We start from the raw sequence: 26,722 nt of genomic DNA on the forward strand, positions 1-26,722 counted from the left end.
TGTGGGTGGAACCCCCTAATGTCCAGAACACATTCACTAAGCATGTGGCCGCTGCAGGAAGGCCAGGAGGGGCGTCGTGGCTCCTGGCAGTTGTTGGCACAGTCTGCTGTGGGAGCCCCCAGGCCCTGACTGGGGTGGAGGGCTTTTTCTTTGGGCCTGCCTGGATGTATGTGTCTAGGCTGTTGATTGGCTCTGCAGGGTTCATTGGGGGAGAACATAGTGGTTGACTGTCAAGTGCACGAAAGTAGACACCTGTAATGCTATTAAAGTTTGTTTTCTCGAGGAAAAGAAAAAGTTTTTATGGGCTTGCAATTATATTATCACGAGACTGTCATGAGCTTTAAGTGAGCTCATGTTGGTAAAAGCTGGCTGTGGCATAAGATTCAGCTGCTGCTATTGCAGTTTTTTTTTTTTTATGCATTTGTGTGTTTGGTTGCTTAGAACTAATGGGTCTCTAGGGCTGACGCAGAGATATATGTGAGGTAAACAGTTCTTTTGTGCCTTATGTGTTGAGGACATGCTTGATTGTCATAGCTTTTGTGGTCCTCAGTTTTGGATAGGTATGATCTAAACAGCAGTGCCCAGGCCCATCCATGGCCACCATGAGCTCATCTCAGAAACTCATAGCCCTGGAGGAGAAGGGAAGAATGACTTCCCTTTATTCTTCCATCTTGGCTGGTTTTAGAATGATGGAGGAATTGGGGAGGATTGCTGCTGCTCTGATTGCCAGAAGGATCCCGTATTCCTCCCACTGACAGGTGATTGGGGGGCATCTAGAGGCCAGAAATAAGCTCTGTCCTGAGGTCTTTGGAGTTCTCTGAGCCACAGTCCACTGTGTGTAGATGTGTGCTTACACAAAGCCATGTTCAGATTGCTAGTCTGTTAAACATGTGTCTAAAATTCCATTGTCCAGGTGAGAGAAAGGAGTTAAAGTTGCAACAAAGAGGTCAGAAGATCTGTGTCCAACTAGATGCTGGCTATGATATGCAGCTGACTGTGGAGAGAGATCTTGTTTGTATTTTTTTTTTTTTTTTTTTTAAGTAGGCTCCACTCCCAGGGCAGAGCTCAATGTGGGGCTCGATCTCATGACCCTGAGATCAAGACCTGAGCTGAGATCAAGAGTCGGTCACTTAACCGACTGAGCCACCCAGGCACTTCTTGTTTATATTTTTTATGTTGGGTTTTCTGTAGTTCTGGGTAAATGAGAGAATGCAGTCACAGTGAGGTCAAGAGTGTTTTCTAGCACGGAGATGGCTGGCAGGATGTGGAAAGAGGGAAAGCTACTCTTTTTCACTTTGGGTAATAGGGGTTGAGGGGCATGCCTGGTGGGAAGCCAACTTGGTTTCATCACCCAAGGGTGTCTCCAGCCTGGGATGTGGCCTTGAGAAGGACGGACAGAGACCTGATAGGGCTTGTCCATGTCCTACCCATACCTAGAGTTTTGAGGCCATCCTACAGTTGGGGGTCTTGGTTGGAGTGGAAAGCTTAGGTGTCAGAAGAGGCAGCCAGAAGACACTGCCTCACGTGTAGTTTTCTCATGGACTTGGAGATGGCAGGTGCTGCCAGAGTTGGAGCTCTATTACTATTCCTTATGTTCAGAGTGGATTTTATCAGATTGAGGGATTATATAGTCTTTGCTGTGCAGCAGTTTCTTCCAGTGAAATCTTGCTTGACAGCCCCATATATAAAACAGATCAAAATGGTGTTAAGGATATTTGGGGTGGGGTTGAAGGGGCCAAAGTTGTGCCTGCTTGACGGCTCCCCTTCCCAAATCTGGGTGATCTTCTCCCAGGAAAGCTTAAGAACCCTAGCCTTGCCTGCACAGTAAGGCAGGAGTCTTGGGAGAAGCCAGCAGCAGTGTGCTGGTAAACGCAGGCCTTTGATAGGAGAAAGTTGGGGGCGAAGGCCTTGAATTGGAACATGGTTTGCCAGTTTCCTTGGAGTAACTGCTTTCACGATGGCCGTTGTGACGCTGCTGGGCGGAGAGTTGGGACACGCCTGTGTGATTGCCGTTGTGAGTCTGTCTGGGCTGCCCAGCACACTGCTGGAAACTGGTATCCTGGGGCAGGAGAGCTTTATCTGAGCCCTTCCTTTCTTGGGCCTTGTCCCTCCCCAAAAGGAGCCCGTGGGCTTAGTGCACAGATCTCCATGGCCTGGGCTGAGACCTTTCTGAGAGTGGGGCTCCTCCCTCCATCGGCGGCCCGGAAGGGCTGTTTGCAGAGGTGGCTGTGTGGTGGGTGGTGCTGGCAGCCACCAGCCTGGAGACGACGAGCTCTGTGAGGCCTGGGGGGCCTCCCAGGCGAGAGGCGAGCGTTCCAGGCAGGGAGAAGAGGTCAAGCGGTGGGACAGGGCTTGTCCCACGGCCAATAGGCCTTTGGACCTCTCTGTCCTGGCACGTGCCAGGGTGTCCTCAAAGCCACTGAGAATAACGAGACACACCAGCCCCTCCCTTCCCTCCCAGCGCTCGATGACTTACCGTATTAAAAACTACTTTGACTGCAGATACGGACTCAGAGGAAGACGAAGAATTCCTGAAGGACGAGTGGTCTGCCCAAGGCCCGTCCAGCTCCAAACTGACGTCTTCCATCCTGTGTGGCATGGTGGCAAAGAACGGCAAGCTGGCTGGAGGCCCCAAGCTGACCAAGAGGGGCCTGGCGGCCGCGCGGACTCTGAAACCCAAGCCGGCCGCCAGCAGGAAGCAGCCCTTTTGTTTGCTGCTTCAAGAGGTCGAAGCCCGTTCCTCCTTCAGCGATTCTTCGGAGGACTCGTTTGACCAAGGTTACTAGCTCCAAACACAAAATACCTTCCGTGTTTTCTAGCGAGCGAGTGAGTGAGAGAGAGCGCGAGAGAGCGAGCGCGAGCGAGCACGCAGGAGATGGCAGGAGATGGCGGGCAGAGGTGGCCCCCCTGGGACGCCTCGGAGAGGGCGGCCGTCTGGGTTCTTGGCAGCGTAGCCTGCTGTATCCGCCTGAGTCCTATTTTTGTTCTCCTTGTACCTGTATCATTGTGATAACGCCACGGCCTGGCTCTTTTTGAGCTTTTATACGGACTGTTTGTAGTCTTCACCCTCCACGCTCCCCTCTGCCCCCCGTCCTCACCTCCTCTGCCCCCCTAGACCGCAGGCCTGGGTCGGGGTCTCTCTCGGGCGTGGCCGGAGGAGGCCTCCCGAGGGACACTTTGTAAATGGAATTCTGTCGTGTGGGCGTGTGACTTGATGTTTGTACCGCGATTTTGGTAATACCAAGCTTTATTAAACATACCGAGTTCATTTTTAACTAAACCCGTGTGCCTTGTCTCTCTTGCTGTGTCCTGACTAGACCATTAGGTTGCCGCTCCCCTCATTTGTTCCTCCTCCCCCTTCCCTTGCCTCCTCCCCACCCCACCAGGGGTAGAGCTGGAATATGCAGTCTGCTGCTCTTCTCTATTATTCAAATATCCCTCGTAGCTGTTGGCATGCCTTCATTCTTCAGGTTTAAAGTCAACTGCGTTCACCTCCAGCTTCATCTTTTTTTGTTTTTGTTTTTGTTTTTTAGCTGCTTGTTTGTTATTTATTTTCTTAAAGCTGTATTTCTATGTAACGGTGGTTTAAAAATATACACTTGTTTTCTAACACGTATTTCTGTTTTAAAGGGCGTGTAGGCAGTGCAGGGTCAAGACCATTTGCCGCCCGTTTTGTTGTGAGATTTGAAATTGTGGGCTTCATTGCCACGTTGAGCGGCGGGGCCCAGGCTTCGGAGAGAGCACTGGCCTCTGAGCCCACAGGCCTGGTCTGCTGGCAGCCCAGCCCCACCCCACCCCGCCCCGGGCCCCCATCCACCTTACCTGTGGAGAGAAGGTGGGGTTCAGTGGTCCCTGTGTATGTCCTGGCTCCAACCTCCCCAGGTTAGAAGTGTCCCAGGGGCCAAGTGGGGGAGCCAGAGGATCCTTAAGTGTTTCCTCACCCTGGTTTAGGACTTGCTTCGGGGGCAGACCCCCTGCAGGGATTCCCAGAGCTCAGGCCCCATGGTCCCAGAGTGAGGCCTATATGTTAAGGCCAACCTGGATAGGAGCTAGCTCTGGCCATAGGACTGGATGCTACCCTGCTTCCAGCTGAGCTCCTGTTCCTGGTCTGTCTTCTTCCTGCCCACACCCCTCACCCATCCTGGCTTACCCAGGTCCACTTTGGGTGACCAAGAGGTGGCACAGTAGGGAGCCAGATGCCCTTGGGACTCACATTCTCTTGTGCTGCCACGCCTGAGTGAATGCAGTCTGGGCCAAGGAGGGGGAGGTCACTAACTGGCCGGTTGGCCTCATTTGTCCCTAGCCCTGGCCTCTGTGGACCAGTCTTGCTGGCTCACCACCATCCTCCCTCTATGATCCCTTCCTCCCCTCCCACCCCCTGAGCTCCTCCCCCTTAAAGTCAGGGTTCCAGCTTCCATGTGTTTAAGCTTTCCTGCCCCAGCTCCACCTGACTCTGACCCTGGGGAGAAGCAGACAGCCCCATCAATGTCCTAGCATGAGGTCATTTGCCCAGAGTGGGCAGAGGGGGCTAGGGGGCCCTCAGACCAGGCCAGATGCAGCAGTGGAGGGAGCCCAGACGAAGGGAGGGGAGGGGCCCCGCTGCACGCACATGCACTGGGCAGGTCTTGACAGGGATATTTGGGTAATAGGGTCTTCCTGACATCCGGTACTAAACCCCTGACTGCTTGGCTTTCTAGTGTCTGCTCTCTCCCCCAGCAGCTTGACCATACCTTCACCCTTGATCCCTACCCATGATGCTTTGAATGTCTGTTTTGGTCTCTTGCATTTGCTCTCACGCTGCACTCTGGACGCAAAGCGAAGGCTGGGAGTAGGGCAGACGGCGCAGCGGGTCACTGAGCTTGGGTCCGAGCCTGGCTCGTTGCTCCGTAGGTAGGCAAAACCCTTTTTCTTTGTGTCCCCTCTGCACCTCCCCTCCTCGGGGTTTGCCCCCATCGGCTATGGCAGCAGCGGATTGCTTTGGCATTTATCGATCAGGTTTTGGAAAACCAAACCAAGTGACAACAGACAACCCCACGTACTGAGCCAAGAAAGAGTTTTTTGATTTTGTTTTTATTTAAAAAAAAGTTTTTCTGTATTTCCTTGGGCTGCTTTGTTGGGACTTTTTCTCCCTGTGCCCTTGGCAAGCTCTGTGGCCTCAGGTGTGGACAGCTCCAGAAAGGTTTCCTTGGTCCTGAGACCCCCTCTGCCCCCCCTGCCCTCCCCCCCGGCCCCCCACCCTGCCCCACAGACTCCATCCTGAGCAGACCAGCCACCTTGGGAAGCAGCCAATGGGAGCTTGTCAGGCTCGTAGCTGCTGGAGGCGGGGAGGGTCTCCAGAGACCAAGATAATCTTGTTTTATGGGAAGCAAACCCTGGTTTTGGCTTTTCCTTCCCAAACACTTATCAGTCTCAAGGTGCTGGGTTGGGCTGCTGCTGGCTGACTGGTATCCGATGTAGACATTCCAGGCATCCAGAAACCCAGAGCCAGCCCTTCCCTGCTGGACATTGCTGGTGGGGAGTCCTTCTGGACGGGAGAGAGTTCTGGAGTCTCCACACCTGAGCAGCCAGGGAAGGCGTTCTTTAGAAGGGAAAACTGGCCATACGTCTAACTCTGTGCCCCCACCCCAGCCAGCCCCCCGCCCGCCACCCTGCTCAAATTGGCCCACCCCAGGGAGGCCTGATGTGGGGGACCCAGGCGCTGTCGAAAGTCTGCCTACACTTAGCCTGCTTTGCCGCTGTGGCTCACTGGGGCGGAGACAACCATGTGATGTCCGCTATGTGAATGGATCGCAAGTGTGCACTGCCTGCTTGCCGCCTGCCTGCCCCGCTGGCCTCCATCCTGCTTCATCCATTGCTTTGGGAGCCCGGCCTCCTCCTCCTCCCTCCTCCTCCTCCTCCTCTTCCTCCTTCTCTCCTCCTCCTCCTTCTCCTCCTCCTCCTCCTCCTCCTCCTCCTCCTCCTCCTCCTCCTCCTCTTCCCCCTCTTCCTCCTCCTCCCCCTCCCTTTCCTCCTCTTAACAAACCTCTGTCTCTGCCTCCTTCCTTTCTCAGCTCCCTTCAGGGATTCCTTTATGCTCATTTCCACCTCCCTCACCCAGGGGTCACTCAACAGAGACCCAGGCTCCCTCGGAAACATGGGTAGACAGAAGGAACTCCTGCCCCCATTGGTGCACCTGGGGGCCACCACTTTGGGCTGCTAGTTGCACCCAAGCCAGCAGGTGGCTTGGGGTGTGGCAGGAGAATGTGGAGTTGGCCATCTGTGTCTGTCCATCTCCATTCCCTGAGCCCAGGCACTCCCTGCCCCAGGTAGAATATGGGGGGCTGTGGGCCACCTCTTTATGTCTCTTCCCTCTTTCTGCTGCAGAGAGTTGCCTCTAGCCTTGCCTGGCCCTGCCCTTGGTCAGTGGCCCCCAGAGCCACCTTCACGCTCCTAGCACTTCAGGCAGACAGGCACCTTTTGGCAGGTGTCCCTTGGGCATCTCCTGGGCAGTTAGCTCCTGATGATGTCTCACCTGCCCACTCTTGTGGTGTTGGGTTGTCTCCCTGGGAAGGTCCAAAGCAAGCTTGTTCCCTCCCTCCAAGTCTCTCTTCTTGGTGGGCAGCCTCACCTGCAGGGAACATTGCCTTTCCTGTCCCCTCTGCCAGCCTCCTGCCTGCCCCACCTTTGTTCCCACAGTCTGAGCGGGGTGCAGGGCTGTAGGTCCTGGGTCGCAGGCATGTGCCTGGGGAGAAGCACTAAGTCTCTTCGCCAACCAGAGAGACAGGCAGGAGCATCTTTAGATTCTTTCCAGGAGGCTCTGGGTGACAAGGCAGCCAAGCAGCCCCGAGTTTGCATCTGCCTGAGTGCTTGGCCACGCTGAGCCTCCATCTCCTGGTGCAAAGTGGGCTGACCTGCATGGGTCAGGAGGCTTAGTCAGCTTGTGGCTCCCTTGGCCCTGGGGACAGTGGTTTCTTTTTGTAGAACAGGCTGGCTCTGTTTCTGTTTGGTCCTCATGGAGCCTGCAAAGTGCTTTCTCTTCCATACATGCCATCCTGTGGGGAGCCTCCCATTATGTGGGTGGGTGGGCTGGGAGGCCCCCCCACCACGTCACTCCCTTCCCCTGCCACCACAGATGAGCACATGCTTACAAGAAGTGCTCACAGAGAGCCAGGATTTGCCCCGGCTTCTTGGCTTGGGGGTATTGCTGGGAGTCAACTTTGAACCTTGGAGCCTGTTGGGGCCTTCAACCCAGGGCCTTCCTGCTCCCCCAAGAAGAGCTCAAACTCCACCTTCTCCTAACGCCAGCCCCAGACCCCCAGGCACCTGAGTCCCCGGGGCCCTCTTCCACCCTCTCTGCCCCTCCCTGGACTCCTCTTTCCTTCTCTCCTGCCTCCTTTCTCAGCCTTCATGTTGTATGTCGGGGCGTGAGTGTGCGTGTGTGTGTGAGATGGTGGAAAGAGCTGTCTCCAGTCCTTGTCCGTGTGTTTGTACCCCTCCCCACAGCACAGGTGCATGTCGATGCTCCCCTTACAGAAAACCTCTGGTTCCCAAAGCCGCTGCCCACCTCTGGGCCATCCAGGATGCCCACGTCTTGGGCTTGCTTTGATGGGGGCTACTGGGCCATGGGGCAGGGAGACTTATGGGCTGGTATTGGATCTACCCCCAGCTGATGAGGAATGAGCTAGGCTGGAACTGTGGCACCCCTTGCTGGTGCTCTGGCTGAGTAGGGGAGGTGGGGGGCGGTATCTCCTTAGGCCAAGGCTCTGACTCGCCCCCTGTTTTCTGCACCAGATGAGAGCTCCGAGGAGGAGGACGAGGAGGATGAGCTGGAGGAGGAGGACGAGGCTGCCGGCGGCTATAGGCTGGGGGCCCGGGAGCGGGCCCTGTCGCCGGGCCTGGAGGAGAGTGGGCTGGGCTTGCTGGCCCGCTTTGCAGCCAGTGCCCTCCCCAGCCCCACAGTGGGGCCTTCCCTCTCCGTGGTGCAGCTGGAGGCCAAGCAGAAGGCCCGGAAGAAGGAAGAACGACAGAACCTGATGGGTGAGTACCAGCAGGTGGAATGCGGGGCCTCCATTGCCCCCTTCTGCAGACAGGAAATGGATGCAGAGAATGGAAGGAGTCTAGCTGGGGGCCAGTGGGGCCCTGCCTTGTGGGCCAACCATGTCCCGAGCAGAACAGTTGGTACTGGTAACATGGACCTGGCCTGCCCCAGGAGGGGTCTCCGGAGCAATGCAGGGTGACCTTCACTGTTAATACTCCTGACTCCCCCACTTCTGATGCCCGGTGATAGGCAGTTCCGGGAAGCAGAGAGGCCTCAGATCTGTACTCTGGAGGGCTATAGAAGCCTGAGGGAGGCCACTCCAGGTAGGTGACACCCAGGCTTAACCATGAGAGAGAAACAGGAACTGGCTAAGCATACATAGACAAAATAGAGGTACAGGCTCTTTAAATCTGGGCATTTGAGGTGGTTCATTTAGTGAGATGAGCCTGCAGCGTGGGGTTGGGGTCTGGAGAGAGTTGTCACTGGGGGTTATTGCATGCTGTGTCACTGTTAGGGTTACTGTCCCACTTCCCTGATGGGCAAATGGAGATGGCTGGCTCCTAAGGCTCCCACAGAAGGCTAGACCTCGTTCTGGTCTTGCTTCCTTCCTCTCAGTGTCTCTAGTCATATGCTTGCCTCTTGAAACATACAGGGGACCTTATCCTGGTCCCACCCCTATTCTCATGGGGCCAATGTCCCCTCCTGGACCCGGCCCCACTGCACCTGAGGGCTGGGGACTGAAATGGTTCCACATGTGCACTCACGCTACCTTTTGTGAACATCCAGGGTCCACGTGAGTCCCTCTGGCAGGGGCTGGCATGGGGAGAATGAGCACAGTGGTGCTACCCAGCTCTACACCCGGGTCTCTCCCAGCTGTCCCTGGCTTCATGCCCTGCAGGCTGCAGGACGAAAGCTCATTCTTGTGGCCTGTACTGCCTCGTGGGACCCCATCTCTGGGGTGGCCTCATAGTCTGCAGGCCTTGGCCCTGCCTCGTTCCTCTTCCTTCTCCCTCCCTCTCACTCCCATCTCCTACTATTGTTCCCTGGGAGCTTTGGGCCTGGCTCCCTGAGTCAGTGGCACTGGCTCACCGGTCTCAGATATTCTTTGTACCTAAGCAGCTGGAGGCCTCTTCCTCAAAGCTCAGACTTGATCAGACTACTTCTCTGCTGGGAACCTCTGACTAGTTCCCTCTTGCCCTGTGGTCACATTCCACCTGTCTGACCCCCCACCATCAAGCTGTGGCTACTCAGACAGCATCATCCTGTCCTCAGCCCCCATCCTCATCCCTAAATGCACCAGCCATCTTAGAACCTACAGGCTTCTGCATTTTATCCAGGTTGTCAACTGTATTGGCAGAGAGTTCCCCCTTTTATACTTTTAATTCTGAGGGATCTGTAGTGATGTTTCTTTTTCATTGCCAATACAAATAATTTCTTTCTGTTCTATTTCTTGAACAGTGTGGCTAGAAGTTAACAATTTCATTGATTTCTACTCTTTATTATTTCCTCCCTTCTGTTTACTTTGGGTATAATTGCCAACCATTTCCTATTTTTTAATGTGCAAGCTTAAGGTTATCAACTTAGGACATTCTTTTCTTGTGGAAACCTTAAAAGTTCTCTCGAAACATTGCTTTAGCTGCATCTCACATATTTTCTGTTGTTCTATTTTCATTATTACTCTCAGTTCAACTGACATTTCTTAATTTATGTTGTGATTTCTACTTTTCATCCACTGATTATTAGAAGTATTATTTATTTTCCAAATATTAGTGGGGGTTACTGGGTTATTTTATTATTATGGATTTCTCATGTTGTTCCATCTCGGTCAGAGAAAATACTCTGTATAATTTCAATCTTTTAAAACTTAAAATTTGAGAGTATATGGTATTCATAGTAAATGTACCACATGCACTTAAAGAATACATATTCTGATGTCATTCTTATGTCATTCTATATACTGTTCGGTAAATCGTTCAGTTCTATCAGGCAAGGCAGTGTGATTGAAAGTGTTAAGATCTTGTGAATCGGGGTGCCTGGGTGGCTCAGTGGTTGAGCATCTGCCTTTGGCTCAGGGCGTGATCCTAGAGTCCTGGGATCAAGTCCCACATCAGGATCCTTGTATGGAGCCTGTTTCTCCCTCTGCTTGTGTCTCTGCCTCTCTCTCTCATGAATAAATAGAATATTTAATTAAAAAAAATCTTTGCTAGTTTTTGTCTAGTTTTATCAATTGCTTACAGATGGGTGTAAAACCTCTAGCTATGATTGCAGGATTTTCTTTCTCCTTATAATCTAATTCTGTGGATGTTTGCTTCATGTATTTGAAGCTCTGTTGTTGGGTGTGTATATACACTTATGATTTTCTGTTTTCCTGTTAAATTGGTCCTTTTATCATTACAAAATGTTCTTTTCTATCTCTTAATACGCTTTGTTTCGAAATCCCTCTTATCTGGTAGTAAATAGTTACTCCACCTTTCTTATGCTTCTTATTTGTGTGGCATATCTTTTCCTGGTCATTTACTGTGTTTTTCCTTTGCTTTCATATTTAAAGCGAGTCTCTTGTAGACAGCTTATAGTTGAGTTGTTCTTTTTAGTCTACTTTGTAATCTCTATCATTTCACTGTGGTGTTTAATCTATTAATATTTAATGTAATTATTGACATGGTCAGACTTGAATCTACTCTTTAGAAGTAAGAGCTTTATTGGAATATAATTCACATAATACAAAATTCATTCTTTAAAGTATGCAATTTCATGGCTTTTATTGTATTCACAGAGGTATGCAACCATTACCACTATCTAATTTCAGGACATTTTTATCCCCCTCTCCCCAAAGAAACCCCATACCTATTCATATCATTTTCCATATTCTCCCAAACCCCCAACCCTAGGAAACCATTATTTTCTGTCTTCTATGCATTTTCCTGGACATTTCATATAAATGAAATCCTACAACATGTGGTCTTTTGTGTCTGGCTTCTTTAATTTGTTAATTGTTTGAAGGTTCATCCATGTTATGTATCAGTACTTCATTCCTTTTTTAAAAATATTTTATTTATTTATGATAGAGAGAGGCAGAGACACAGGCAGAAGGAGAGACAGGCTCCATGCCGGGAGCCCGACGCAGGACTTGATCCCGGGGCTCCAGGATCCCGCCCTGGGCCAAAGACAGGCGCGAAACCGCTGAGCCACCCAGGGATCCCTGATTCCTTTTTTTAAAAAAAATAATAGACTTTATTTTTTTAGAGCAGTTTTAGGTTCACAGCAAAATTGAGAGGAAGATACAGGGATTCCTCTATTCCCCCTGCCCTGCACACATGCACAGCCTTCCCTATTATTGACATTCAAATGGTGCATTTGTTACCATTGACGAACCTACATTGACACATCGCTGTCACCCAGAATCCATAGTTGACCTTAGGATTCACTCCTGGTGTTGTACATTCTGTGGGTTTGGGCAAATGTGTAATGGTGTATAGCCACCATTATAGTGGCATATAGAGTAGTTTCACTGCCTAAAAATCCTCTGTACCCCTCCTATTCATCTCTCTCCTGTCCTTGGTTGCCTGGCAATCACTGATATTCTGACTGTCTCCATAGTTTTTTCTTCTACAGAATGTTATGTAGTTGGAATCATACAGCATGGTATCTTTTCAGATTGGCTTATTTGAGTTAATAGTATGCATTAAAGGTTGCCCATGTCTTTTCATGAGTTGATAGCTTGTTTCTTTTTAGCTCTGAATAATATCCCATTGTCTGGATGGCCCACAGTTTATTTTATTTTATTTTATTATTATTTTTTAAAAATATTTATTTATTCATGAGAGACACAGAAAGAGGCAGAGACACAGGCAGAGGGAGAAGCAGGCTCCATGCAAGGAACCCGATGCGGGACCTGAACCCAGGAATCCGAATTCACGCCCTGACTCAAAGGCAGACGCTCAACCACTGAGCCACCCAGGCATCTCATGGCCCACGGTTTATTTATTCATTCACCTATTCCAGGGCGTCAGGACATCTTGGTGGCATCCAGGTTTTGGCAGTTTTGACTAAAGCTGCTATAAACATCTGTGTGTGCAGTTTTTTGCATGTGGATGTAAGTTTTCAGCTCCTTTGGGTAAATCCCAAGGGGTGTGATTGCTGGATCATATGGTAGGAGTCCATTTAGTTTTGTAAGAAATCGCCATAATGTCTTACAAAGTGGCTGCACCATTTTGCATTCTGAGCAGCAGTGGATGACAAATCATGTTGCTTCACATTCCTGTGAACATTTAGGCTTAGTGTCTTGGATTTTGGACATTCTAATAGGGAAATGCTAATTAAAACAAGATACCTAATAACACGACGTGGCACATCTTTTCTGCATGCTTATTTGCCATCTGTGTACTATTGGTGACATGTCTTGTTATGATTTTTGACCAATTTTTAAATTATTTTTTATTTTTATTTATTTATTTATTTGTTTTTTTGACCCATTTTTATTTTTTTATTTTTTTATTTTTATTTTTTTTCATTTTTAAAATTAGGTTGTTAATGTTGAATTTTAAGAGTTCTTAGTCTATTTTGGAAAGCAGTCCTTTATCAGGTGTGTCTTTTGCAAATATTTTCTCCCAGGCTATGGCTTGTCCTTTTATTCTCTTTTTTGGCATCTTTCACAAAGTAGAAATGTATAATTTTAGGGAAGTCCAACTTTTGCAGATTGTGCATTTGGTGTTATAAAAATTCACTGCCAGAACCAAAGTCATCTAGGTTTCTCCTACATGGTCTTCTAGGGGGTTTTTGAATTTTACATGTCACCTTTAGGCCTGTGATCCATTTTGAATTAATTTTTGTGAAGGGTGTAAGATCTGTGTCTACTTTCACTGTTTTGCATGTGGATCTCTCCTGGTTCTAGTACCATTTGTTGGAAAGACATATCCTGGGTGGCTCAGCAGGATACCATTTGTTGGAAAGACGCCTGGGTGGCTCAGCAGTTGTGTGTCTGCCTTTGCTTCCATGCGTGATTTTGGATTCTCGGGATCAAATCCCACATCAGGCTCCTCGCAGGGAGCCTGTGTCTCTCTCTGTCTGTATCTCTGCCTCTCCCTCTGTTTCTCTAGTGAATAAATAAAATCTTAAGAAAAAAAAAAAAAAGGAAAGACATATATATCCCTTCGTCATTGTATTGCCTTTACTCCTGTGTTAAAGATTATTTGACTGTTTTTAGGAGTCTATTTTTGGTCTTTTCTCTGTTCCATTAATCTGTTTGATTTTTCTTTTGCCAATACCTCACTGTCTTAATTACTGTAGCTTTATAGTAAGCCTTGCAGTCAGGTACTGTCAGTCTTCGGACCTTGTTCTTCTTCCATCTTGAGTTAGCCATTCTGGGTTTCTTGACTCTGCATACAAACTTTGGCATGAGTGTGTTGATACCCACTTCAGGGATTTTGAGTGGAACTGCATTGAATCCAAAGATCAAATTGGGAAGAATTGACATCTTGACAATATTGAGTGTTCCTGTCCATGAACATGGAAAGTTTTCTTGATTTCTTTCATCAGAATTTTGTAGTTTTCATCCCATAGATCTTGTGCATATTTTGTTAGATTTAACTTAAGTATTTAATTTTGGGGAGTGCCAACACAACAGTATTGTGTTTTAAATTTCAAATTCCACTTTTTTTTTTAAGATTTTATTTATTTATTTGAGAGAGAGAGAGCCAGAGAGAGTGGGAGCAGCGGGGAGGGACAGAGGAAAAAGCAGCCCCTCCACTGAGTAGGGAGCCCCATGTAGGACTCGATCCCAGGACACCGGGATCACGACCCGAGCTGAAGGCAGGCACCCAAGCAACTGAGGCACCCAGGTGCCCCAAATTCCAGTTTTCATTGCTAGTATGTAGGAATGATTGACTTTTGTATATGAAGGTTATAAAAATGCAACCTTGCTACAATTGCTTATTAGTTCGAGGAGATTTTTTGGTTGATTCTTTCGGATTCTCTAAATATAGATACTTGTGTCATTTATGGACAAAGGCAGTTTTATTTCTTCCTTCTCTATCAATATACTTTTTTTGCCTTGTCTTACTGCATTAGCTAGGACTTCCAGTACGATATTGAAAAGGAATGGTGAGAGGGGACATCCTTGTCTTATTCCTTATTTTAGTGGAAAAGCCTCTAGTTTCTCATCAGCAAGTATGATGATTTAGGGTTTTCATAGATGTTCTTTTTTTTTTTTTTTCAGTAAGTATGATGATTTAGGGTTTTCATAGATGTTCTTTATCAAGTTGAAGTTCTCTTCTATTCCTGGTTTACTGAGAGTTTTTATTATGAATGCATACTGGATTTTGTCCAATGCTTTTTCTGTCTGTATCTACTAATATCATGAGATTCTTCTTTTTTAGCCGGTTGATGTGATGGATTACATTAATTGATTTTTGAATGTTGAACAAGCCCTGCATACCTGGGATAAATCTCACTTAGTTGTGGTTTGTAATTTTTTTTTTGTACATTGTTGGGCTTGATTTGCTGATATTTTGTTGAGAATTTCTTGCATTTATGTTTATGAGAGATATTGGTCTGTAGTTTTGTCTAGTTTTGGTATTAGAGTAATTCTGACCTCAGAATGAGTTGGGAAGAATATTCCCTCTGCTTCTGTCCTCCGGAAGAGATTGTAGAGAATTGGTATAATTTCTTCCTTAAATTTTTGTTCAAATTCAACAGTGAACTCATCTGGGCTTGGCATTTTCTGTTTTATAAGGTTATTAATTACTAATTCAATCTCTTTAATAGATAAAGGTCTATTCAGATTATCTATTTCTTCTTGTGTGACTTCAGACCTTATGGCAGAATAATATTCCATTTTATGAATATACCACATTTTGTTTATCAATTTTTTTTTTTAAGATTTTATCCATTTGGGTGCCTGGATGGCTCAGTGGTTGAGTGTCTGCCTTTGGCTCTGGTCATGGTCCCGGGGTCCTGGGATCGAGTTCCATATTGGGCTCCTGAGAGGGAGCCTGCTTCACTCTCCCTCTCTGTCTCTCATGAATAAATAAATAAAATCTTTTTTTAATGTCTTAAAAAATATTTTATCCATTTATTTATTGGACAGAGAGAGCACAAGCAGGGGGAGCGGTAGGCAGAGGGAGAGGGAAAAGGAGCCCGAGGTGGGGCTCCATCCCAGGAACCTGGGATAATGACCTTAGCCAAAGGCAGATGCTTAACTGACTGAGCCCCTCAGGTGCCCCTGTTTATCTACTTTTTTGGTTTCCATTTTGGGGCTATCATGAATAATGCAGCTATGAACATTCATGTATATGTTATTAGGTGGACATGTTTTCAGTTCTTGCTACAAATCTAAGGGTAAAATTGCTGGGCTACTTGGTAACTTTATGTTTAACCTTTTGAGAAACTGCCAAACTGTTTTCCAAAGTGGCTGCACCATTTTATATTTCCACCAGCATTCTGCAGGGGTTCCATTTTCTTCCCCAATCCTTCCTGATACCTGTTAAGTGTCTTCTTGCTGATGCCTTATTTCTTGGAGAGGAAGCCATTCTAGTGCGTGTGCAGTAGTATGTCATTGTGGTTTTGATTTGCATTTCTCCTGATGATGCTGAGCATCCTTTCATATGCTTAGTAGCCATTTGTATGTGGAGAAAGCCTATTTAAATCTTTTACTTCTTCCGTAATTGGGTTGTTTGTCATTTTGTTGTTGAGTAAGAGTTCTTTGTATATTCTGGCTATAACTCTGTTATTAGAAACATGGTTTGCAAGTATTTTCTCCCATTCTGTAAGTTGTCTATTCATTTTCTTGATAGGGTTGTTTGAAATAAAAGTAAATTTTGATGAAGTCCAAAGGTGTTACTTGTACTTCTGGTGTTTACATAAAAAAAAAAAAAAAAAAATACTGCCTAACCAAAGGTCACAAAGATTTAGTCCTGTTTTTTGCTAAGAGTTTTATACTTTGTGACTTATACTTAGGTCTGTGATCCATTTTGAGTTAATTTTTGTGTATGGAGTGATGTGGGGGTCTTTTTTATATGGAGATCCAATTGTCCCATATCATGTGTTGAGAGAAGTCATTTCTCTTCCCCATTGAATGCTGCTGGTGCCCTTGGGGAAAAGCAACTGAAAATAAATAAATAAATACATACATACATACATAAATAAATAAATTAATTAAAAAAAAGAAAATCAACTGAACATAAAGATGAAGGATTATTTCCAGACCCTCTGTCCTAATCCATCAATCTATACATCTATTCTTAGACCAGTAGCATATTGTCTAATTACCATAGGAATTGATTACCATAGGAATTGTAGGAGGCTCTGAAATTGGGAAGTATGAGTCCACCCTATTTGTTCTTTTTCAAGATTGTTGGTACCTCAGAGACCTTTGCATTCCATATGGATTTTAGGATTAGCTTGTGAATTCCTACAAAAAGCCAGTTGGGATTCTGATTAGGAATTGTGTTAAATCGATAGATCATACTGGGAAGTACTGGCATCTTAATATTATAAGTTTTTTGATCCATGAATATGGGATGTCTTTCCATTTATTTCTTTAATTTTTTTCAACAGTGCTATATAGTTTTCACTGTACAAGTTTTACACTTCTTTTGCTAAGTTTATTTGTAAGTTTTTTTTTTTTTTTGATGCTGTTGTAAATTACGTTCTTTTCACTTTTGGAGTGTTCATTGCTAGTGTATAGAAATACGGTTGATTTTTGTATATTGATCTTGTATCCTGCAACCTTGCTGAACTCACTTGTTCTAGTAGGTTTTTAGTAGAGTCTTTAATATTTTCTATAATACAAGATCATGTCATCTGCAAATAGAGAAGATAGTTTTATTTTTTCCTTTCAGATATGTATACCTTTTATTTCTTTTTCTAGCCTAATTGCCTTGGCTAGAATCTTCAGTATAGTGTTGAATAGAAATGGGAAAAATAGATATCTTTGTCTTCTGATCATAGGGGGAGAACATTCATTGTCTTCTGATCATAGGGGAAGAACATTCATTCTTTTGCCATTAAGTATCATGTTAGAGATGAATTTTATGGACATCTTTGTCTGGTCGAGGAAATTTCCTTCTGTTCCTGGTTTGAGTGGTTTTATCATAAAAGGGTGTTAGGTTTTGTCCGTTACTTTTTCTCTATTAAGATGTTCATGAAGTCTTTGTCCTTTAATACAGTACATTACGTTGATTTTCTTATACGTTGAACCAGCCTTGTATTCCTGGAATAAATTTTGGTTGGTCATAGTGTATAATCTTTTTTCATATGTTTCTCTATTATGTCCATCTATGTTTATAAATTGTTATATTTCCATAATGGATTGACCATTTTATTATTTAGCTATGTCTTTCTTTGTCTCTGGTAACAATTTTTATCTTAAGATCACTTTTGTCTGATATTTAGTGTAGCCACCTCAGCTCTTTTTTGGCTATTTGCGTGATATATCTTTTTTATCCTTTGGCTTGCAGCCACTTTGTGTCTTACTCTTCTGTTTTATATATTTTTTGTGCTTTTTGTTGTCTGTTCCTCCTTTACTGCCTTATTACTTGGGGAGGAGGCAGGAGTACAGGACGATGGGTGGGAGTCAGGGATACGGACTCAACTCCCTGCTGAGTCACCATGTGGCAATGAGGCACTGCCTTGGCACACACTCCCCGCTCTCTGGGCATCATGCATGTCCCTACCACAAGACCCTTACAGAGAGATACCCCTGCCCCTGTCCCAGGTACTGTTTGTGCTGTGCTCCAACAGGACTTTAGTCACGGCTCCAACTTCCCTCTTTCAAGCAAGTGTCTACTGTCCTTCACCACCCGGTCCGCTTTGTAGTACCACGCCCTATGTGACATTCCTGCAGTGTTTGATTGGGTCTGGGTTTTCTGATGGTTTTCTGCAGGAGACTGCCATCAGGTGGGGCCTCATTCCGTCACACCCTGCTGCAGAACTCCAGCCTGTGTTTTACGGCCTGCACCCTAATCAGCCATGAAAGCCCCCAGCTGCCTCCCTGTGCAGTGGGAAGTCTGCTAACAAAAGATTAATTAATGGGATCATTAAGCATTGCAAGTGGCTTCTTCCCACGGAGTGTGCCTCCTGCTTGCCCGGCCTAGCTACTGAGGCTACATCTCATGGGCAATGGGGCTGGGCCTCCCAGAGGAGCCCTCGTGGGCAAGCTGCCAGCTACCCAGGGGTCAGTAGGCCTGGGGTAGTAAATCTGGGGATCTGCTTCTGGAGGGCAGAGCAGGACAGGATAGGCAGACATTGGATAGGAATCTGACAGTGGGATATGTGCCTGTAGTGATGGAGGTGTAGACAGAACCCTCCCCAGGGTTCTGAGCAGGTCTTCTCAGGTAGGAGACTCAGGTTTCCAGGTAGAAGCCAGAGATGGTGCTCCAGGCAGAGGGACCAGCAGAAGCAAAGGCCTGAAGGGATGGAGCACAGCTGGGTACGGGGGAGTGGTTTTTGTGTAAAGAAGGCCAGGAGATCCAGGGTTTGGGTCAAGCCTAGCCATTTGTCTGTGGGAAGGGACAAGCCTCAGGGGTGAGAGGAGGGGGCCGGCCCCAGGGCTGTGTGAGTTCTGGGGAGGCCTCCGAAGGAGGGGTGGGTGCCAGGGGCCTCCCAGCTCTGAGAAGCGATACCAGGAAGTGGAGGAGAGCCCCCACTCCCACCCACCAGGCTTGGGGATTTCATGTGGGCTTTCCACCTGCCTCCGATGGACCCGCTGCCCCTGTAGGCGTTAGGCCCTCCCAGTCTGCCCTGGCTTCTGGGATTCCCACAGGGCTCACAGGAGGCAGTTGGGGAGCTCGCATGGGGCCAGGCAGGAATCTTCACGTTCCCAGATGGCGTTCTTGGGGTGAGGGCTAGGGAACAGGGTCTGGGCAGCCGAAGGGTGTTCAGGGTAGCAGTGGGGCTAGCAGGACCTGCCACTCACAGGTATGTGGCCCAGTGAGTCCTCTTTCTCCTCTGGGCCTTGGTATTCTCTCCTGGAAATGAGAAGCCTCTTGTGGGCATCAGGGCCCTAGGAGGAGGAGTGGGACTGTGGCCTTCTGCTGGTGGCCAGGGTGTCTGGGTGGGTGGGAAGTGGGGGGCCTCGGGAGCCCCTGTCCACAGCCCCCACCCTCGTCTATATCTAGGCACGGAGTTTGAGTACACCGACTCGGAGAGTGAGGTCAAGGTGCGGAAGCGGTCGCCCGCCGGGCTGCTGCGGCCCAAGAAGGGACTGGGGGAGCCAGGCCCCTCCCTGGCCTCACCCACACCCAGCACCCGGGGCCCTGGTCCTGCCAGCCCCGACAAGGCCAAGCTGGCGGCAGAGAAGGGGCGCAAGGCCCGCAAGCTGCGGGGTGCCAAGGAGCCCGGCTTCGAAGCAGGGCCTGAGGCTAGCGACGATGACCTGTGGACACGGAGGCGCAGTGAGCGCATCTTCCTGCACGACGCCTCAGCCGCCGCCCCGGCCCCCAGCAGCGCAGCCCCTGCGGCCACCAAGCCCAGCCGCTGTGGCAAGGGTGGCCCGCTGAGCCCCCGCAAGGACACTGGCCGCGCCAAGGACAGGAAGGACCCCAGGAAGGTAGGGGCTACGTGGAGGGTGGGGGTGGTGGGAAGGGGCACCCCCACCATCGATCGATCCTCCCAGAGGCGCTCTCACCTCCCATCTCAGGGTAACACTGTCCCACGGGAGTGAGGTGCTGGGACCTCAAAGGAAACGGCAATCCTGGCATGCAGTTATCAGAACACTGAACACCCCCACTTGTGATAGGGCACTCTGTGTGCTCCTGGAGGAGTGTTTCTGATATGGGGACCCGTCACCGGGTCTATCAAGTGCTGTCACTTCAGGTGATGAGCCCAAACCATTAGCTCAGGGTCTCTGTGGTAATCATTATGTGCTATGTGACAGTGATTGTGTTGCTAAAGTCTGTCTGGATCCTACTACGGTGTGTGTGGTCTCCTACGCACAACCTATAGGAAAACCTCATTTCTTGAGTAGTGAATTCTCCGCCTGGGCTCCCCAGGTGGAGAACGCTTGCTCTCTGAGCACCCTTGGACGGTCTAACCTATTCCCTTCCTCGTGCTGCCTGCTAGGGAGCTAGTGGCCTCTTGTTCCCCCTTTGGGTGATTGCATTCAGACCTAACAGCTCTCAGCTGTGGCCTCTGACTCAGGCCTCCCTGGCCCTCACTCCGACCCTGGTGGAGGATGATCTCTTGACTAACAGTGACGTTCTAGAGGACATTGTGATGAGGGATGAAACTCGGCATTGCTTTCCTGGTAAGGGGGCTACGGTCCTCCACAGTGATTTGTGCTCACCTGTTTGTGGCTAGAGCCCTCTCAGCTTTTCCCAGACCTTGTGGGGAAGGTGCTGGAATACTATAGAATACTCATGCTGATCATACCAAGTGGTCTGCGGTAGGGCCCAGGTAGGCTCTCACCCCTATTCTCTCTTCTCACGATCCTTCTGGCACTGACTCCCTGGAGTTGGCGGGGGGGCCTGTCCCACAGGACTGTCCCCAGCCCACCCCTACTTCACACACCAGTCCTGGAGTTCAGTTGTTACCTATGCTTCTGATGGATGCACAGGCTGTGTACCGGGGGTTCCCAGGACCTGCTGCTCAGGGTTGATAATTCACCAGAGGGACGTGAAGAACCCAGAAGGTACTTTACTTGATATAACCGTTTATCAGAAAGCATACAGTTCTGCAACAGCCAGATGGAAGAGATGCTCAGGACAAGGGACGGGGGAATGATGTGGCACTTCCCTGCCTTCTTCAGGTGCTCCCTACCTGGGGGCTCCTTGAATCCCTCTTCTGGGGTTTTATGGGGCCTTCATCTCATTGGCAGGATTGATTATTAACTCAGTCTCTGGACCCTCTCTCCTCTCTGGAGGATGGAGGGGTAGAGCTCACAGAGTTCCTGGCTTCTTCTCCTGGCTTGGTGTTTCTAATGAGCAGCCCCCATCCTGGGGCTAGCTAGGGACTTACCCGAAGTTGCCTCATTAAGGCAAGAGAGAGACGCTCCTGTGATCCAGGAAGTTTCCAAGGGCTTAGGAGCCCTGGGTCAGAAACCAGGGGCAGAGACCAAGAATATATTTCTTTTTTTTTTAAGATTTTATTTATTTATTCATGAGAGACACAGAGAAAGAGGCAGAGAAGCAAGCTTCCTGCAAGGAGCCCAATGTGGGACTCAATCCTGGACCCCGGGATCACATCCTGAGCTGAAGGCAGTTGCTCAACCACTGAGCCACCCATGTGTCCCCCAAGTATATATTTCTTACCATGTCCCTGTATCACAAGACCCTGTGAGGTAGCTGACTCATATTAACTGCACTTTACAGGTGGCCTTGTAACCCCTCCATGGTCACGGCAGCTAACACGATCATCCAAGCTGAGCTTTGAACACCCCCTGGGCCTTACTGCCTGTGGGCCCTTTGCCAAGATACGGTGCCATGTATGGGCGAGAAGATCAGGGCTCACCCAATCCCAGCCTTCTGATGACACAGTAAAAGACTAGAACAGAACAGGCTAATTATCAACAAGAGGAGAAACCAGATATCCATAAAATCACCCCAGAGGCAACCACTGTTCATAGTTTTGTGAGATAATGTTTGTATTCTTTTTAGACTTGTACATTTCCATTTGCCATCAGCCTTAATTTTTTTGTTTTTTGAGATTTTTACTTATTTATTTTAGAGAGAGCAGTGGGGAGGGACAGAGGGACAGAGAGAGAGAATTCCAAGCAGACTCCACATTGAGCATGGAGCCTAACACGGGGCTTGAACTCACGACCCTGAGATCACAACCTGAGCCAAAACCAAGAGTCGGATGCTCAACCGACTGAGTCACCCAGACGCCCCTGGCATTCCTTTCTTACTAAAAAAAAAAAAGAAAGAAAGATTAGGTTCCCAGAAAGGGGCCTTCTGGTCCATGGGAAACAGTTATCAGTGTTGTCTGATCATAACAGTGATTTGGAGGATACAGAAAAGGGTGGGAAAAAAAAAAAAGAAAGAAAGGAAAGGGCGAAAATTCAAGTCCACTCAGAACTTTCTTTGCCGTCCCTGGCCTGCCCCCGTGGACACAGCTGCAGAGATAGGCGCTGGAGGACGGGCTATGTATTTACAGTAGGTATTTGGAGGAGAAGGCAACAGAACCACGTCATAGCCGTTCCTTCAACCCCCGGGATGCCTTCTGATTTCAGAAATGCGAACAAGATTAAGGCATGCATCCGATGCAAGAAAATATAATTATTGAGTGTCTGCCTTGCCCCTCATGACGCTGTGTGCTGTGGATGTTACGTGTCTGGTAGGAAGCCGTGACTTCCGCTGTGGTCTTTTTTAACGTTGCCCAGTATTGTCTTTTTATGTTTCTTCATTTCCCACATCCTCGGGTCCCTTGACTTGGTTGTTTTGTTTCAGGAATGTGTCTTTTAAAAAGCATAAAGTGACACACACACCCCCGCCCTCGTCTCCACTGCCCGCCCATCACCCCTGGGTCGTGCAGACCTTAGCCTGAGCTTGCTTCTTGCACCAAGTGTCCCTACTTTGTTCTTCCCGCTGCCGCCTCTTCCTCGAATGGGACTCTCGGCCGCTGGCCCAAAAGCTTGTCACTGGATCTGGTGATGCACCAGTGTTTCCCTAAGGTCACAGGACAGCCAGGTTGTTTGCAGTGCTTTGCTGAACAAAGCTGGTGCACTCAGAAGTCTCCAGGCCGCTGGCAGGGTCTGGGAGCAGCCCCTTCACCCTGCCGTCCCTGGGTTGGGGGTGCTTGGAGCTAGGATGGGCCTGGCTCTCCCCCTCGCTGCTGGGGTGCCCTGGAGTCAGGTGAATGGTTCTGCTTCCTCCTTCCAAGAACGTGCCTTTGGAACTAGCCGGTCCTGCCCTGTTTTTGTGGCATCACTTGAAAGAGCAAAGTGGAGCCACCTATGCAGTCATTCCTGGAGGGTGGTTAAACGAATTGTGCACCCGCCCAACACACACACGCACACAGAACTGTACCGTGAGCAGCCGCTGAAGTGAGGCAGCCTCTGTGTATATCAGACATTTTTGGGGGAGAAGTTGCAAAGCAGGACTTTGGGCAAATTCCCATCTGTGTTTAAAAAAAAAAAAAATACTATTTGTGCGCAAATGTGTCTGTATAGCCTGTGTGTTTACGTGGCAAGTTCTGGAAGGATGCACCAGGCAGCCACTGGTGATTCTTGTTAGCATTGTGTACATGATAGGATACATTGGAGAGGAAGTTGCACCTATATGCACTTTGGTACTTTTTTTTTTCTTCTTTTTACGCAAGTGACATGTAGTAATAAAACAATTAAGATTAAGAACAAACATACTAGCGGGAAGGGAGGGGGAGGTGTTTTGTTCCTCTCCCAGGAGAGGCGAGTTGTGGGGGAGGACAGCCTCTGATGGCACCTGTGTGGCTTCCTCACCCAGAAGAAGAAGGGAAAGGAGGCCGGCTCAGGGGCCGCACCACCCCCGCCCCGTGTTCCCGCCCTGCCCCCCGAGACCCGGGCTCCCCACACCAGCTCCCCGGCCACCGCCAAGAGGAGCAAAGCCAAGGCCAAAGGGAAGGAGGTGAAAAAGGAGGTAAGGCTCTCTGTGCTCAAGAGTGAGGTCCCTGTAGCCCCCTCCCTGATGGGGATGTGCTGGGTGTGCCCACCCCCCAACGCCGTCCAGCCCCCGGCCAGGCTGTTCTTCAGAGCCCACTGTTTGTCTGGAGGTGCTGCCTCAGCACACGCAGTCCTGGCCATCTGGGGTGTAGGCTCATTCTGCTCTCTGGCCTTTGGAGTGAGGCCAGCTAGCACATGTGGGAGATGCCCCTGCGGCCTGACGATGACCCCCGTTTCCAGGGAGGGTCCTAAGTGGCAGGACTTGCATGGCACGTCCTAAGCTGAGGGTCTGTTGTGCTCTGTCCCCAGAATCGGGGAAAGGGGGGAGCTGTGAGCAAGTTGATGGAGAGCATGGCTGCTGAGGAGGACTTCGAGCCCAACCAGGACTCGAGCTTCTCTGAGGATGAACACCTGCCTCGTGGTGGGGCCGTGGAGCGGCCGCTAACTCCAGGTAAGTCCCAGCAACGCAGTGTTGGTCCGGCCTGCAGTGTGGGGCTGCAGAAGTTTCCCCGAGGAAAGCAGCAGGCAGGGGCTGACTAGCACGAGGAGTGGGCACTTGCAAGGGCCTGACGTGAGGTCGGCGCATGGTATCTGTGGTAAACTGAGGGAGTCCGGTTTGATTCTGGTTTAGTAAGCTGGTGGGGGGCAGGAGCACAGCCCTGGGTAGGGGAGGAGGCAGAGGCAGATGACCCAGGCTTGCGGTCTTTGCCCTAATGAAAACAAGAAGCTGTCAGAGGTTGTAAGTGGAGGATCAGCACAGTCAGATTGGTTTTGAAAAGTGCTCTCTGACTGCTTTGTAGAGGACAGATGGGGGGGGTGCCTGAGGGGCCCAGGCAGTCCAGGTAGGAGGCCCTTGTGAGGATCCCAGCAAACGATGGTGGGCTGTAGTGCCATAGACAGCATGGAGGGAGATAGGGTGGGTTTGGCCATGTTGGGAGGGGGAGAGGGGTTCTGGGGTGGGCTGTGTGATGTGAGCAGATAAGGGGTGAGGACGGCTGGTGGTAGGGTGGGCACAGAGGGAGCAGGCTGAGGTCCTGTGCCATGCTTTGCCAGCCAGAGCCTGGGGTGCCTGGAGGACATCCCAGGGAAGCGACGTATGCTTGGCATTTGGACCCAGGGATCTCCTCCAGGAGCTTAGAGGAGAGACTCAGGATGGGAATTGGGTGGGGCAGATATGGAGCAAGAGGATGAACCAGGCTGAGGGACTTCATGATCGGGGGAGTATCACTCAGCTGTTGCTGTGTAACAAACAGCTACTCAGTGGGAAATGGCAAGAGGTAGTTGTGTCTCAGTTATCTGCAGGGCAGATGGGCTGACCTCAGCTGGGTTTGTTCCCACAAGAGTGGGATGGCTAGAGGTTCTCTGATGCAGGGAATGCTCTGCTCTGTGGCCATTCAGCCCCTGGACTAGTGGGTGAGCCAGGGCATGCTCTTCCTGTGGCCATCCTGCCAGAGGCCAACAGGGGCAAGTGGGAGCTGACCAGGCCTCCTCAGGCCCAGATTCAGAATCAGCACTTGATCACTCCTACTCTTGTGCCATTGGCCAGAGCAAGTCATGTGGCCATGCTCAGCGTGAAGGAGTGGGAAGTGCACTGCACCCACGGTGAGGCTGTGGCAGGGGTGTAGGTGCAGCCAGGGGTGAACAGGTGGGCTGGCCGTTCTGTCCACCCCAGTGAGCTGTCTGGATTTCTCTAGCCTGGTCACAACAGCGCAGGGCCGGGTTCAAGGTCCCACAGGGCAGGAAGAGTGGGCCTAGGGCCCTGAAACAGTGTGGCTGAGCCTGGAGGAGGAAAATGGGGGAGCATGTTGTTTGAGGGAGCTAGAAGCAGGTGGCTTTTAAGCCAAAGGCAGAGGTAGCTTTGGGATGAGGACAGATGAGGAGGGGCGGGAGCAATGAGTACTGACAGCCTCGCTGGGAAGTTTGGCTAGAGGGGTTTGGCTTCCACCAGATTGAATGGCACCCCAGGTGGAGAACAAGCCAATGGAAAGTCCTGGATGCTTGGCTGAAGTGGTGGTGGTGGGGCTGATGACCTGGAGCCTCATGCTCAAGCCTCAGGGTGGTGGTCTTTGAGGTAGAGGAGGGGCAGCACATGTAGGCTGTCACCCTTGGTCTTTACCCACTTGGGATCTTTCCAGAGGCCTGGGTCAGGAGAGTAGGGGCTGCTCATGGCCCCACTGTGTGCCCCTGCATGAGGTCTGTCTGGGCCCACCAGTGGGTACACACATGTGCGTGTGCACACACAGGCGCACACACACGGCACACACTGCCTACAGGCAGCCTCTGGGCCCACCAGTGGGCACACACGTGCACACACAATCACACACACACACTCACACACACAGAGCACAAACTGCCTGCAGGCAGCCTTATGCCTTTTCCCCTGGGGTAAGGGAGGTTTGGGCAGCGAGGGCGGGTCTCCCGGCTGCCCCCTGGCTCCAGCCCTGCCTCCTCGCCAACCCCCACAGCTCCACGTTCCTGCATCATCGACAAGGATGAGCTGAAGGACGGCTTGCGTGTGCTCATCCCCATGGATGACAAGCTGCTGTATGCTGGGCATGTACAGACAGTGCACTCCCCAGACATGTGAGTGGAGACCTGGGGGCCTGGGCAGGGGCCAGCGCCGGGCTTAGAGCCCAAAGACCCTCACCCAGTCCCATGTCCGGGATGCTTTGCCAGGCCTCTGTGAGCAGGTAGCTTTGCTTCTCTGAGCTGCAGCTCCTCCGTAGAACCCGTGGAATGACCCTGAGAGGGTGGTGCTCTCTGAGGGGGCTGAGTGGGCATGGCAGCCCCCAGTATGTGCTTAGACCTGCAACCCCTAGTTGTACAGAGGAGGAAGCAGACCCAGAAGGGGAAAGACTCCCCAAGTTTATATAGGGCGTCAGCAAACTCCCAAGCTCTGACATCATATGTGGGTGGTCTGGGAGGCTGAGCTGGTGCTCTCTGGGCCAGGAGTTGAGGTGCAAGGGTCTCTCTGGGAAGGTCCACGGTCTGTATCACCCCACCCCACACATGCCATGGCCTTGCAGATACCGCGTGGTGGTGGAGGGTGAGCGCGGGAACCGGCCCCACATCTACTGTCTGGAGCAGCTGCTGCAGGAGGCGGTGAGGGGCCAGACAGCGGGGCTGCTGGGAGG

At 49.9% G+C, this 26,722-nt stretch overlaps 1 protein-coding gene across 1 annotated transcript in view; it reads left to right on the plus strand.

Annotated features, from left to right (window-relative positions):
• The window catches only part of TNRC18 (trinucleotide repeat containing 18), an 84,696-nt gene that overhangs the window by 47,545 nt on the left and 10,429 nt on the right, over positions 1-26,722 (plus strand). The window contains 7 exon segments of the mRNA XM_038539566.1: positions 2,503-2,778; positions 7,771-8,016; positions 19,132-19,562; positions 23,413-23,565; positions 23,898-24,039; positions 26,054-26,171; positions 26,615-26,690. Of these exon segments, the coding sequence (XP_038395494.1) occupies positions 2,503-2,778; positions 7,771-8,016; positions 19,132-19,562; positions 23,413-23,565; positions 23,898-24,039; positions 26,054-26,171; positions 26,615-26,690 (1,442 nt within the window).

Source organism: Canis lupus, chromosome 6, assembly GCF_011100685.1.
Source record: "Canis lupus familiaris isolate Mischka breed German Shepherd chromosome 6, alternate assembly UU_Cfam_GSD_1.0, whole genome shotgun sequence".
Classification (NCBI taxonomy): Eukaryota; Metazoa; Chordata; class Mammalia; order Carnivora; family Canidae; genus Canis; species Canis lupus.